The 15,493-nt window shown below is 49.4% G+C and overlaps 1 protein-coding gene across 2 annotated transcripts; it reads right to left on the reverse strand.

Moving 5' to 3' along the window:
- Window positions 1-4,408: 4,408 nt before the first annotated feature.
- Window positions 4,409-14,093, reverse strand: LOC122392855 (neuroendocrine protein 7B2-like). Of its 2 annotated transcripts, none has more exons than XM_043388180.1 (8): window positions 14,047-14,093; window positions 13,861-13,944; window positions 11,115-11,215; window positions 9,981-10,144; window positions 8,346-8,474; window positions 7,103-7,247; window positions 5,835-5,934; window positions 4,409-5,574 (listed from the first exon to the last, which is right to left on the reverse strand). In XM_043388180.1, the coding sequence occupies exons 2-8, from the start codon at window positions 13,921-13,923 to the stop codon at window positions 5,518-5,520; spliced, it is 759 nt and encodes a 252-aa protein (XP_043244115.1). In that variant the 5' UTR covers window positions 13,924-13,944; window positions 14,047-14,093; the 3' UTR covers window positions 4,409-5,517. The 2 variants fall into 2 exon arrangements, with proteins under 2 accessions (XP_043244115.1, XP_043244116.1); XM_043388181.1 differs by having other exon boundaries at window positions 14,043-14,074.
- Window positions 14,094-15,493: the final 1,400 nt, after the last annotated feature.

The raw sequence follows: 15,493 nt of genomic DNA on the forward strand, positions 1-15,493 counted from the left end.
AGTGCCAACGCCCGAGGTTTCCTGCCGGTGGTACGGACATCGGTTGATGGATCGTGATGAAACTTCCCATGCATGTTGGGGCAAGTATTGGCTATCATATGGTATAAGAAACTTGACCGGGTCAGGTCAGGTCACGGAGCTATGACGTCACAAGAGGAACAGCGTCCGGTACTATTTTTGAAAAGCGCCCGAACCACTATTTTGCTAATTCTTGTCACCTCAATGGGAATATGCAGCAATATTAGCTTCTATAGGGAGCAAATGGACCTCCCAAATCCAAAAATACAATCAGATTTCAAAAATTTAAATTTTTATTTTTCGAATTTCTGCCGCCGACTGTGACCTTGCTGACTTCCGGCGCTCCTAACGCGCCATTTTTAGAGCTAGGGAAACGAAATACATACCAAACGAGAGAGAATTGATCAAGGAACACGATAGTGAAGGTTTCAAGTCGATATCTCCCACCGTTTTGCCGCAATCGCCGCGGAAAGTTGAAAAAAGTATATTTTTCCGAAAATTTGACCTTTGACCGGTCAAAAGTAGGTCAAATGTTGACCTAGGACCAAAAAATATACCACCAATCGCGAGATCTCGGCGAGAGCAATCCGTTGGTCTTTTCCGCTAAGCTCTACGACGCTCCGTTTTCAAACGCCAAGGGGGGGTCGCACCAACCCCCCCCCCTGCATGGGCGAAGGTGGCAGATCGCCGTTTACGGGCGAGGGTTAAGGTCCTAGGTCAATCGGTGACCTCTGAGGTCAGGTCAAGTGCCCCAGGGTACGGTTCAGTTTTTGGTGAATAACTTCGCAAAAAACGGCCGCAGAGCCGCGATTTTGGCAGCATCGTGTTCGCCTCGCTCAGGCGCGTCGAATGATATACTTTTTGTTCGGGTCAGGTCAACTTGGGGTGTTGACCTCAGGTCAAGGTCAGGTCAGCACCCCCAGGTCACGAAGTTGGTCGAAAGAGGTCATGTCGCATATCATTCGATTCAGCAGGTCTTCCTACGTCCATTGGTGGCTTTCTCGACTCGCTAGCTCAATTTGATCGGGAGTTATTGACGAAAAACTAATATGACCTTGATGACGTCATAAATGACGTCACGGAAGGTCAACATTGCAAAAGTGACGCATCTAACTTTGCAAGGAGTGCATCAAATCACGATTCTGTGTGCTTGATATAGTTGGAGATCGTTCCCGGCGCCAGAATAGCAGTTTTCATTTTCCCCATTGACTTATAATGGTGAGGTCACGAAAATGACCTGACCTCATATGACCTTTAGGAAAAATCCGAGATATACAAGTTGTGAGACTCATAATGGATACTAGAACCTGCAAGTTTCATTTCCCTGTGACATCTCCTCTGGCAGTGAGGGCGTTGCGAAGTTGCGACATCTGAAGACCGTGCAGAGGTTCACTTATGACGTCATAGGTCAGTGACCTGACCTGACCCAAAAATGCGGTTGGTGTCAAAAGATGCGGCTTGGATCAAAGGTCAGGTACGCCAAGTTTCAGCTCTCTATCGCCAGCGTGTTCGGAGCTATCGCGAAAAAAACCCTATGGGGGGGCGGCACCCGCCCCCCCCCCCCTCGGCCGGCGAGGGCTAACCCGCGCCGGGCCGGCGCGGTGCTCTGAGATTCCGCGCCGGGCCGGGGGGGGGGTGTCTGAACACCCCCCTTCTAACTCGGCTTCTGGGCCACGTAGCGAGTAGCGACACGCGGTAAGCGGCAATCGAAAGAACGTCCAAAATAGGGACGAAAACACTTCGGTCATTTCTTGGGTCAGGTCAAAGGTCAGGTCACCAGAGGTCACCAAAGGTAATATGTTGACTATTTCAGCATTTTGGAAACTGCCAACGGCTATCTCGGGAACCAATAGAGCTACAGCGCCGCAGAAAAGTGCATTCGATAGCCCTTTTACAGACCTTTCTGAGTAATGTTCTCAGATTTGACCTCAGGTCAACAGTTTAGCCTCCAGAGGGCAAAAACTCCAAAAATAGCCGTTTTTACGAAAAGCGTTTTTTCTGCAATAACTTTTGACTCGAAAGAGCCATGACATTTCTGTTGCCAGCATCGTGTTCCTCTTGTCGAGACGCGTCGAATGAACTATAATTTGACCTTGAAAGGTCAACTTGAAAATTTGACCTCAGGTCAAGGTCATGACCTGACCGGAAAAGGTCATGTTGCATATCAGTCGATCCGCAACGTCGAGCCGAACACATCTAAGGCGTTTTCAGCGCTCTAGCACGCCTCTATCAGAAGTTATTAGCGAAAAACTGTTAGATTCTGTTCGTGACCTGAGATGACCTCTGGGACATAACGAGGGGTCACAGTTGCCATTTTCCGGTTCAGTGTGTCAATCTTACCTACATCTCGATGTTTGAGAGTGTCTAGAGTAGCGTTCGTGCAAAACAGACGCAAAATTGACCTGAACTTAGGTCACCGATATCAAAATTCCGAGATAAACATTTTGTAGATAATGTTGCTCTCATCAATCGCTGAAAGTTTCAAGGCAATCGATCAATTGGTGTAGCTATGACGAGCATTCTTATTTTTTCTGAGGTGAGGTCACTTGGCGTGACCTGGTGACCTGACCTAAGGCGACCTGGGTCTGAAATTTTCACAACATGTGCGGAACACATGCACGAACAGGTGTGTCAAAAACGGCGGCGCTCCGCGCCGCCGTTTTTGAGATATCTGCGAAAAACCGCAGGGGGGGTGTTCAAACACCCCCCCGGCCCGGCGCGGGTTAAAAATGTACTTTCTAGGTACCTGAATCAAATCAAGATTAAACCGAATTCAAAGGTGCTCTTAATCATATACAATACCTATCATCTCTAACGGAATTAATATCATAATTTAATTATGCAACAATCGATCATTGAAAGCTCCGACATACCTAGGGCTACGATATTGCATAGAAAATTGTTGCAAAGTTTATGCCGCTCGACATTCAAAGTGTCACAGCCCGCACTAAATTCGTCTCACAGATGAACAAGTAATTCAGCAGCAGCAGCCTATAACGTATGATCGGTGAAACTGTTTATATACGCATCTTTCATTGCTATATGTTGCAGAATGCTATGGCATAATACATTCCAAGATCACGGCGAGGGAGGTGGAAACCATGAGACAGTGCTGCCACCTTCTCTGGGTGAGCTCGGGTCCCTCGCCGGGGTCCAACCGACAGCGTGCTCAGTGCTCACAGACGGTGCCCTTCCCTTGGACCCCTTGTCCCAAGTTCCTATTCAGTGTGCTCCCATGGGCAGAGTTTGTTGCACTCCTACTAGATGCACAAGCTGTGCAGTATTTCCACGGGCGAAATTTGGGCATTTCATCCCGCGACTTGGTTGGCAGTGCGGACGGCGCGATGGTCGGACATCCACCCCGACACAACCAGTTTCGTTACCCCATGTAGACATATGTCTCCCGACTCTGACCCCTGGTCCTTTGAACACTCATACCCTTACCTGACTAGCCAGCGCGCGCGTGCCGAGCTGGGCGAGCCAATAAAAACGTCCCGGTGGCAGCTATCACGGAGCTGGTGCCGTCTAGTCCGGTGGTGGCCGGTCCGCCGTCCCAAACGGCGCGCGCGCCGCCGCTGCTGGCGCCGGCCTATCCGCCGGTGCGCCAACGGCGTCGCACGCCCTTATCGCGCCGAGAGCCTTTTCGTGTTCCTCAAGAAATGGTGCTTTTACGCGGCGGTGATAGCGAAGGCAAATTTTGATGTTTTCTGCGCGCATGGGACGGGCTTGTCGTGCGCGAACACTTTACGCCGCCGGCCAGCCGCTTTTGGCGTCTGTGGGCTACACACGATTTCAGACACGATTTACTGAGATGAGACAATCTTATTTTACAACCGGGGATAGCCTATCTCTGTTTTAAGCTCGCTGTATAGAAGCGAGGCTGATTTGTTCCTAAATGGAAGCCTGTGACGCAGGTTACGTAGCATTTTCCAGGCTAATTTGATAAAATAGATGTTATTTTTACAGCAAAGCGCTGGCTTTATATATCTTAAATCATTTCAGCCGTTATTTAAAACCATTTAAGCCGTTTTGTACGTTTTACATCGCAGTTGATATTTCCCTTTATCCATGCTCGGTAAACGTCGTTTATAGTTGTTTTCTTTTACTTCGTTCATTTATTTTTGAAAATGTTTTGCTAATAGCAATGGATGACAAACACTGCAATGAGTAATGACGCCGGTCATTTAACTTGACTTCTCCCAAGCTCCCCCTAAATGAGATAGCGTCATTGACACCGTGTTATCTGTGCAGTGGAAGTGTCTCCGACTCCGATACGACAACGTGTCCCCGATTTCCGGAATTCAGCGTCCTTGCCATTAATAATTGTTCAGCCACGTCCCGCTGTGTCCTGTTCGCACGATACACTGCCGTGAACGATTTCAAACACAAGTCACCATGCTTACACCAAATGTATCGGTAAAGAGCGATACGGTCCGAGCCGGCATATCCCGATGTATTCGGAGTAAATTCCAGAACAACAACAGACAACGAAGTGATATACCTTGTATGTGGTCCATCACACACCCAACACTGGCGCACAGAATACCGTCTAAGATCGGCGCCGATCGGCGACCACCGACATCACACCGAGACTATGGCGCGCTGGGGAGGGTGCGCTGTCCTGGAGCGCTGACCAGGGCGCCGCGGCCGGCCCGCGCACCCAACGGCCAGCTCGGAGGCGTCGCTACCGGCGGTAGCAGTCCGCGCCGATGGCCTGGCTCGGACGCGCGACTCCCCGTGAGCCGGGCTGTTCATAGGAAAACGGAGGGCCCGGGTAAGCGGCGGCGGTGGAGAACTTGGCGCACCCGCCGGGGCGTGTTCTCAGCGGCGAGGGGCGCGACCCTGAACCGATCTGGTGCCCGCCTGAGCGCGCCCTCGGCGCCCCTCGCCGGCGCTGGCGGGCGCGCCTCACCGTCGCGCGGCCGTCCTCCCTCGCCGCCGCCCTCGCCGGGATTCGCGCGTCCCCTCGCGGCGGACCGTGACAGCGCCGCCAGGTGGCCACCTCTGCAACTCGTGTTTACCCGGGGGCCGCCAGGGGTCCGCTCGAGCCGCCCGCGAGCACGGAGACACACTGAAGGGGCGCGCGGACGGCGGGTCGGCGCCGGGCGGCCGGCGCGGGTCGCTGTGGCCAACTGGCGGTCCGGGGGACGTCAGCCGGGCGGGCAGACGTCGGAGACGACAGCCAGTGCACGGCTGATGTACCGCTGACACAGCCTACCCTCGGGTAGCGGACGCAGCCGGTAACTCCGCCGTCCGAACCGGCCGCTGGAGAGCACCGGGCCTGCACAGCTCTGACACCACGCGCGCGACGACCGTACAGCAAACAAACAACTACCGACTAAAATAGTAGCTCCGAAGCGACACACATTACCGGCGAGCACGGGCGACACTCAGAGAAGCCACCTGTAAAATAGAGTAAATATGTATGTGTGTGCTGGGGAGTGGGAGCGCCTGGCTCTGCAGCCGGCGGGTGGCCTTTCGCCGGCCGCCACCACCAGCTCAGCCCTTTTTGGCCGCCACCGGCAGCCGCTCGCCCTGAAGATACGGATTGTCCCTCTGAAAGTGCAAGGGAGCTGCGTCAGTTTGGTTTAATAGTCGACACTCCGTACAGTGTACGAAGAGTGATGAGGACATGATTGAAGAGGCATTGAGAAGATCAGATGGTCCTCTCTTTGACTGAAAGCATTTTCATAACGTTTTAGCTCAGGATTCATTGTACATATTTTGTTTCAAAACAAAAGAAACGTTTAAAACAATATGACAGTTCGAAGGAATAAGCGGCACGCCGGCAGTAGGCATCCCACAGCTCCGCTTACCTTGGATGGGTGGAATTTCTTGGCCACAACCTTGGACTTTTCCGGGTCCATCATGAGGCTGTTCAGCGCCGATTCGTCCAGTCCCTTGTTTGTTATCGATCTGTCAGACATAGGCGATAGTAAACGGTCAGATAAATGGATGTCGGCGCCACAATAAAAATGCCGCGGTAAGGATGGACACACTTGGCACACAAGACGATCCGTGAAACTCATTAACCCTATTAGTGGCAGGGGGGGTTGTTTTCATCCACCCCTCAGGTTTTTCGGGAATATCTCCGAAACCGCTGAAGCTACGATGCTGAAATTTTCTGACTTTTCCTAAAACTAAATTGGGCACATTCCCTGAAAGTTTCAAGTTCATAACTTTACCAAGGGCGGCTCCAGAGCACTGGGAATTGGGGGGTCCTATTCGTGAAGCGAGTCATTTGGGCGATGATCACGATGCTGATGTATTATAACTGTATGCACCAGTTTTATCATGTGATAACATATACAAAGTTATTGTGCATCCTCTTTTGACACGTTTTTGCTATAATAGGCGGATCCAGGCGTCCAAAAAGGGGGGTTATGTTTTACCTCCCAACATAGGTGCCCTGACACCGCCTATGCATGACCAATACAATTGTAGTCGTTCTCTCATAAGAAAATTGTAACATAACAAGACCATTACCACCCTTTTTAGAAACAGTACCAACAAAAACCTTATTTGCTATACTTTTTGTGTACCCCCAATCTCAATGATCTGTATCCGCCTATGATTTTTGAAAATGCATATTTTTAGGATCCATGTGAATTCCTGGTTCATTCTTTATCGATCGGCAAAAGTTGCGTTAAGATTGGTTCAGAAACCTGGCCGTGATAAGCAGTCTAAAATGTATCTGCAATTTGCCCGTTTTTACCCCCCTCAACCCCCCTTTTGACATTTTCTTAATTTTTTTTTTTAGAAATGTAGATCACGTTGAGCGAAGTCGAATGCCGTTTGAATTTTGAAAATCGGCCCGTTAGATCTCGAGATATCAAGGGGGGGTCGTAAACAGCCCCCCCTGCCACTAATAGGGGTAGCCAGGAGCCTGCCACTAATAGGGTTAAGACGCATGAGGAAGTATTCATTCGTTTGAGTACAGTTATTTCACTGCTTATAATACTATGGCTTGTGATTCTATTCAACCAATAAAGCATCATACGCCGTACACACACTCCTCATTGAGTTCCTTCTTATTGAACTCTCAGTACGGGCGCGTGGTATACGGTCTGAGGCGGTAGCTCACCTGGCCAGAGCGGAGATCTCACTGTCGCTGGTCGAGTCAGGACAGTTGAACATGTGCTCCGTGTCGCACATACACTCCTGGCGCGCCTGGTACTTGCGGCTGAACGCGGCCGAGTTCTCAAACGTCTCCAGACAACCGTCCGACGCTGTCGGTCGACAGGGAAAAACAGGGTCAGATAGCGCGACCGGGGATCAAAGACAGACGTTAAGACGACTTTTAGGGAGATCCCACCCTTCTCCCAAATGGCATTTGTCTTTCAGCGTCGAGGACCGAGACCGTCTTCCAATGAGCCTGTCTCCCAAACTTAGCCTGTCTTCCAGGCGAGCTTGTCATCCCAACCTAGCCAGTCTCCCCCATTCACCCCCCGTCTTTTCAATCGAGCCCGTCTCCCCAGCCAGGCCCGTCTCCCCATTCAAGCCTGTTTTCCCATTCAAGTCCGTCTCCCCCGGCGACCAGCTGAAGCCCCTGTAGTCTCCTGTCTCTGTCCGGAACGACCGCCACAGAGACCGTTTTGCCACCGCCGTCTGACCTCGTGACATTCATAGGTCAGAGGTCACTGGACGGCGGCGACCCGCGCCGGAAGTCCCCCCTTCACAGCGGGCTATTCTCATTTGCATAGCAAAGTTGAGTGATTATCACAGTCAGGTTTCAGTGGACAAAGGTCATAGTGAGCCAGCTGCAAACTGATCACTGATTAAAGCCGCAGCAGCCGCCTGGTTACTGAACTGGGAGACACAGTGAACCCGATCTGACATTAGGTACGGCATTCATGCATAACGGCAACGGCACAGTATAACGAATCCAAGGCATCGGAGGAATAACATAAATCAAACATTTGGCTTTCAGTTAGCAGCTAGGCATAAGGAAAAAAATCCGAGAAGTATTTGGAAGTTGGTGAAACTCTGTAAAGATTATGCCTCCTTTCCTCCGTGGCGTCCCTTTCTACAAAAAGAAAGAAAGAGAAAATGTGGCGCCAGGCAGACAGGCCATTGTTACGTAACACTTGTCTGGATGCATAATCAGAGGGCAGGTGGGACAGCTTGTCTAAACGACTGCATACGATTCATGCATGCATTATGCAAATTGAACGTCTAAAATAGCGCTTGAACGAAGGCTTATTCACCGTAATTTACAAACACATTATATTGCCCAGTGAAAAACCACATGTGACTGAAATCCGAATCACTCGGAAAGCTTAGTTGTAATTTAAGATAAATGATAAATATTACATACAGCCGCCCACCTGTGTAGCCAAGCGGACAGGGGTTGGGAGGCTCGCAGTAGGCCGGCAGCACTCCGTCCGTCTTCGTCACCTGCTGGTTCTTGATGCTGCCCTCCGGACGAAGGTGCTGGCTTCCTTCCCCGGCTCCGCCTGGCGACAGACAAAGACCTCGGTCAAGGGCCGTGCTACTGACAGACGGAGAGTGAATGGGCACTTCACCTCAACGCGCCACCGGACGCTAACAACCCGCCAGTCCTATCATTTCCTTTCTGTTCTCCTTCCGACTTTCTGTTGTGTCTCTATAGTTCCACCGAGCCTGACCGACCTCCCATTCAATCCTGCCGAGAGGTCGGCCAGTGCCGCAGGAATAGAACTCAAGGGGGGCGATGACCGCTACCAGGAGACAGCCGGCGAGACGGCGTGGGCGATATGGAACGACGGCGAGGCGGGATGGCGGCGAGATGGGTAGGGTGGGGAGACAGGATACATTGGTGGAACTGAGACACTTTTTGATGCCGGTACGGTCGGCTGACCGGTAGCTATAGAAGTTCCAAGGGGTGGCTGGTAAAATATGGCATGAAACATGACCTATACCACACTTTATTCATTTCGTTCTAGCTCGGATTGCGATCAAGGCCCTTTTATGGGCAGTCCTCTGGGCATGTCATCGTTTTACTTTTTATGTAAGTACGAGTAAGTTTCACACAGGGTCACAGATGGCATACCTTTCTTGCCCGGCAAGTCTCCTTTTCAAATATTTCTAACAGACCGATTCCGCTTTTCAGTGAAGATGAACAGAATCACATTCGCTTTTATCTATACAGCCAACTGCAAAGGCGTTCACCAGTTAACGTTTCAGTGCAAGTTTCTAGAGTAACCATATGATGCAATGAAAACCCAGGCCATCGAATGCATGTTTGCGCTCGTCTAGCGCTAAAGGGTTCCTTCCTTGAATTATTATTTCCATCATATTCTCGGTACAGATCCGCCGTACGTCAGTTTGAGCGTCATTGGTTTTATCGCTCACGCAAACGGCCCCATTTCCAGTTATAACGGATTTGAGAGGCTGCAGTATCATAAGCGCTGCTGCGGTTCATTCAGTGCTATACTATTGTACAATGAATGCCTGTAATGACATCGCTATAAGCCTGACAAATACGGGAAAGCACTAATCGACTAAGTTCATACATATTGCATACTAGCAATTAACCATATATTGCTAGATGCAATATGAGACTCAACGGTTGGATGTCTTTATATTGCGTAGAGACTAAAATGGACGCACTCATATGAATTGACTAATTAGGTTTTTGAATGGGAGACTTCTAAAGGCTAGCGCCAAGCTTGCACATGCAGGGTGCGCACTGCGCAATGGACAGGTCGCACTCGCGGCCCAAATGTAACACCCTATCGGGAATTCGGAGCCAAGCAGATTGTTGTATTCATATACTAACGTGCCCATACAGCTGGTCAGACGTGGTCTGCCCCACTCTCTAAATTGGCCAACTGGTCGCAGAGCAGCTGGGAACAACTAGTGATCTGCTGAGCCGATAGGCAATGCCCTAAACGACCACGGTCATAAACGACTTTCTACTTCTTTGTAAAACTTACTTCCAAACCATCCTCACTGGCTCGTGCACTGGCCACTGCGCCTACCTGCGACATACTGGTTGCCCCAGAGGCTGCTATGCTGCAGGAACTCGCGGTCCCGCAGGCTCGGGGCCGCCTGTCGGTAGTCGTAGTCGGCCAGACCGTACCCGTCGCCGGTGGCCGCCGCCGGGTCAGCCAGGTCGTCGTACTGGAGCGACGGGTGGCGCAGTCTGGGGGTGCGGGTCAGGTCACGGGTCATCGCACTGCAGTGTAATGTGTTGAATATTTGACATTTTAATGTAAGGACTAAGAAGTGATGTATTTTTTATGATTAACGTGCGAAAATGTACATAAAATGTGAGAAGAAAAGTGATCGCTAACATAGCAAAAGGTTTTCTTTTAACCAATGAAAACAAAGTAACAATTAACAAAGAGTTTCGCCGCTGATGTGTCTATCTGCTGACGAGCTCCTGTGCTTCAATGCAATGCCGGCCCATTGCTGTAAGACGTTCAAACCGTTTTTATATGCTGCACATCAGAGATTTCTTTTCATCGTTATGACACTTCTTACATTGCATACGCAGTGTCATTAGCGAAATGTCGGAACCGTAATGCCAACAAAAATATGAAAGAAAATTATTACATGTAGATGCATTATTCATATCTTCGTCACACTCACAGCCCCTTTCAGTTCCAATTGCATTCTGCGCAGCGACCCATACTAAGTGCCAACAAAACCCGACTGAAAAGTAACATCGTTTTCTGCGTTGCATTTGTAGTTCTTTCACTTAAGTTGACCGGGTGTGAGGTGTATTCGAACTGTCCATAAGCGAAACTTGTGCAACTTCACCATGCGTTAAAATCGCAGCCACATAATTAGCCAATTGTGTCTGAACTTTCTGCCAACAACGGGAAACCCGGTTATTTTTAATATGATGAGCTTTGCCAGGGGCATGTGTCTGCATCTCTATCATTATTTCATGACATTCGTATAAAAGTTAAAAAGGTGCGGTACCGATTAAGATGCAAGTTGAAACTTAGGTAGACACTGAAAGCGGCCAAATATACCAAGTGGTGGGATTCCTATGAGTTTGTGCCTCATAACCTCATTCTTGTCATGCACAGGTAACCACATCTCTTCCAGAAGCATGACGGTGGAGTGGAAGTTAAAGAGTTTGAGTCTAAAATCCCTCTACTCACGCTCGCTCCATGAACTCGACGTAGTCTGGAGACGGATAGTCCTTTGGCTCGTAGCGCTGGAGGACGTTCTGTAAGAACGCGTCGGCCAGGTTGTATGGCCCCTGAAACCGGACAGCACATGCACTCCATCAAAAAATGACCACTGCTAAGCGTGTAAAATCCATTGACCTATAATAAGTATAGACAGACGTAGACAGACTACTCTGGCTTAATCAGTGCCTGAAAGCCGTTCCCGAAAGCCGAACTTATTATAGGTCAATGGTAAAATCTACGCCCGAGAAATGCGAATATGTCTTTTTTCGTTAATCGTCCGTTTAAAAGGTTAGATTATGTCTGGTACTTGAAAACCTCTCTTTCACCTTATTTAGCGATTAGAGAACGTTTACTTTTAGCTTACAACATTTACTTTGAGAAAGAAAGGTTAAAATGCTATGCAGTATGCAGAAACTGAGTATGCTAGTTAGTTTAGGAAGTATCGGCCTATTTGGAGGCCGCGTTTCACCCTCCGCCGTCTGTCGCAGCACGCGGAGACCCGGCGCCGCGCGGCTGCCGGGGTGCTAGCGCCCTATGTGATAATGCAGTCGCCGGCCGGCCCGCATTGCACGGGAGTAGTGCGGCACAGCCTACCACGCAGGCATTCTGCTCGGCCGCCTAGTGTGGCGAGTTCACACTTCCTCGCGGCCGGTCCTGCTCGTAGGGAGCGGCGGAAAATCGCAAACAAGATGACCATATTTCGTTGTTTAGGAACGAGGTGTGCACTGTGCATGTTAACATGTATGCCCTATGCAGCTTCCATGTCTGAGCAAACAACACCAGGCTGAGGCCGGCAAGATAATAAAACGGTAAGAGGTAAAATGTTAAAACGTCAAAACTTAAATAAAATCATGCCCACAATCATTGGACAATATGATATTGCCGTTTCCCGGATGTGAATAGGTATGTGTAGATGTTTTGATGAAAGGTCCGAAAAGGGCATTGTCATCCAGCGAGGCTGGAATTGACGGTGTAACTTTCCCCAGAAAACCTCATTAGAGATTCATAACGTCACCAGTGTAACGGAGACCTGTACTTACTGGTGTTTTTGGGGCCTCAGATTCTTTGAAAGCTAACGTATTTGTGACGTCCATAATCCATATGCAGGCAACGTGCCAACTGCCAGAAAGGTCCCACGAATCACGATGAGTGTCACTAATGTGCTTCAGGTAGAATAAAAAAGATCCCATCCCGCCATTATTCAGAAAAAACTGAAATGCTTTTCAGCCTGCCCCGGTCGAGACCATAGGACATAGGTGTGGGAATTGGAACAAATGAAAGTGGGACGAACGAAAAAATGTGAATTGTGAAGAGCTCAATAACAAGAAAATTTCATGGAGATGACAGATATGCAAAACCTCAGAATGGGTACTCACGGTGTACAATTTTGAAAAGTTAACAAAGCAAATGTTGAACGAACACCTGTTTGCCAACCGCGCACCTTTTTACTCAATAGGGGAAGCCGGGGGAAGCCCGGCATAGTAAGCTCTTTTTGATTTTTATTACATACCATACGTGCTGTATAAAATGTTGATATCCTGCTAGCTAGCTAAGTTCATTGGCCGTGTTTTCCCAAAAATTCGGTTTCGTAGAATAAGTATAAGGTTGAGAAAATCGAGTTTTAAAAAAGTGTTGATTTTTCTGGGGTAAGCCCGGCATAGGGGTAACGCCGGCCACCTCCCCAGCGCTTTACAACGAGTTGATGAAACCATTATGTGTTTTCCAAATATTAATGGAAAGTGAAATATTAAGGTACTGATTAGCTCTGGACATCTTAGAGTTTATGTCACTACTGGTATTTTAGCTAGCGTCTACTACATATACAGTACAGGTCGATGAAAATCGTGATGCAAAATTGACAAAAAATGTGTATTTCAAAATTCCTTAAAATTTATTTTTCTTTTTACCTTAATGCATCATATTGCATATCATTCGACTCGGCTGATGAAGAAGAACACAACGACACCATTTTTGAAGCTCTAGCTTCATTGTCTGTCGCGTTATCTGCAAAAACGTAGTTTGACCCTAGTTGACCTTAAGTGACATGACTGGCTTTGTCTATGATAACATGTTTATTTTCGAAATTTATCTTTGATCTAGGTGTAAACCAAACCTGCTCAGTAACTATTATCTCCTGGAAAACAGTGGTTTAGTGGCATTGCTCTCGGTTGGGGGTAAGCTTGGCCACTCGCCCGGGGTTACCCCAATGTGCTAATTTTTATTTTAGAACAGCGATATTCGAAAAAAATGTCATACTTAAGCCAGCCTGCCTCGTCACCCCTCACTACAAACACTTAAACGATCCTTACATAACATTCGTATGAATATTAGTACTGTATGGTATAACATTAACAGTGCAACATATCTCACTTTTTAGCTAAAAACCCTTAAAATATCATTTTTGCGCTATAACTTTAACAATATGCAAGTTTTGTCGGCCTTAACTTTTTTGCTGGCGTTACCTTAGCTGCCACGCTGAAAGGACAAACAGTTGAGCATTTTATTGTGAATAATTTAGCCGGAAACGGGATGGCCGGGCTTCCCCCGCGCCCGGGCTTCCCCCGGCTTCCCCTATCCGGTCCGTCTGTAGCCCGTGTAGGTAAATCTTCTACCAAACGGCCCATATGGCTACCACCCTGCTCACTTCTGCACGTCCTCCATCCAGGAGTGTAACAGCCCCCTCACCTGGCCACCATCCTGTGCAGGCACCTACCTCCATGTGCGGGCCGCCATATGCCACGGCCGCCAGGGCCGCCAGCAGCAGGGGGATGGCCATCCTGCCTGGTCCGTTCGGCCCCTGCAACAGAGGCGGACGGCGGCACTCGGTCACCAGCGACCGGTCGACAGCGCACCAGCTCAGCAAAGGCAGTCCGGCGGCAGCGGCCGCGCACCTACCTACCTGCAGCCTGCACAATGGCGGCTGCCGCCCTCCGCGCCGACACGATCAATGACGCCGCTGCCGGTGACGTCACGCGCGCCGTCAGCTGACGTCGCCGTCACCGACCCACTGGTTGCCGCCGTCGGATCGATTCTGGCCCGCTGGAGTGGCAAAGGTCACCGGCGCCGGAGGCGACCCGTCGCCCAGTCAGGGAGTGGGAGGCAGACGCCGCAGGAAGGGACACCGGCGGCGCGTCGGGCCCGTCGCTAGGCTGCGGTCGACGGTGTGATGAGAGTCCATCATATTAGGTCATATCGGCTCGGGTCAGGTTGAGTCACAGGCTTTACAGCCCTATGAGGCTAGAAAAAGCTAAGCCGGCTGGATAATTCGAACGTCTGAGGCGGTGAATGACCGGAAACGAATTTTCAATTTACTTATAAATGGTGTCGGAAACGTTCTCCCGAATGGATGATGAAAGAGCACGTATTCAAGACAGTTAGAACGTTAGTTACCTTATAAGCATGAATGCATTGCATTCACGAGTCATGGATAAGGCAGAATAATAGAGCATTTTATAGCATGGCAATGCGACCCTCCTGGCCGTCCAGACTGATGCTTTCTGCTTAGGATAAGGAATGCAAATATATGTTTTTAATAACTGTCAGTGACATGCCTGAGCGCTTTTATGACTTTGCAGGTAATTTAGCAAATTTATCCGTAATTTACAGCCCGATTAAATCCGTCGTTCCAGAACTTCCTATCGATCATGGCTGCAGCGGCCGGCGGATCGCCCCCACATTGGCCGCGATTATATTCAGCCGGGCTGGGTCAGAAATAGTTCGGCCGGTGGCGGTGGCGTGTCTCTGTCAGTCCGGTCCGCTCCGTCCCCGGCCCTCTGATTCGGTCCCGGTCTGCAACGTGTAGCGGTGTCGATGACGGCGATGGACGGCAGTTAGCACGGCACGGCACGGGAATGGATGGAAGCACGGCACTGGGACGGATGACTCTGCGTGAAAAACTACACCGATTGGACTTTAAAACGTAGCCGACCTCGGCGAAGATAATGTTTAATGACGCAGCCTACAACCGCGGCCGTTTTATTTTGAAGAGGTACAGGTCTCGCGGGTTTTAGCGGTAGGTTTTGCACCTAGAAAATTTAGTGTACTTCAAGCTAAATCTTCGTCGTCTTAAGCTTTTAAGTGTTGAAGATGCGATCGGCTTGTTGGATCACAAGCCGGCCATGATCGTGTAAAATGGCTTCATCGTAGATCGATTAGCTTATGAGATATAACCGGAAATGTAAAAGTGCAAAACCTACCGCTTAATCTCGCGAGAGCCGTACGTTTACGAATGAATGAATGAACTACTATGATCGGAAACATGATTTATTAACCAACGGCCGCTATGGTAACCTTACGTTTTTACTGATCACTCAGATCACCTTACGAAACTACCGAGGTCCAATTCG

The sequence above is a fragment of the Amphibalanus amphitrite genome, unplaced genomic scaffold, assembly GCF_019059575.1.
Source record: "Amphibalanus amphitrite isolate SeventyFive unplaced genomic scaffold, NRLGWU_Aamphi_draft 000503F_arrow, whole genome shotgun sequence".
Classification (NCBI taxonomy): Eukaryota; Metazoa; Arthropoda; class Thecostraca; order Balanomorpha; family Balanidae; genus Amphibalanus; species Amphibalanus amphitrite.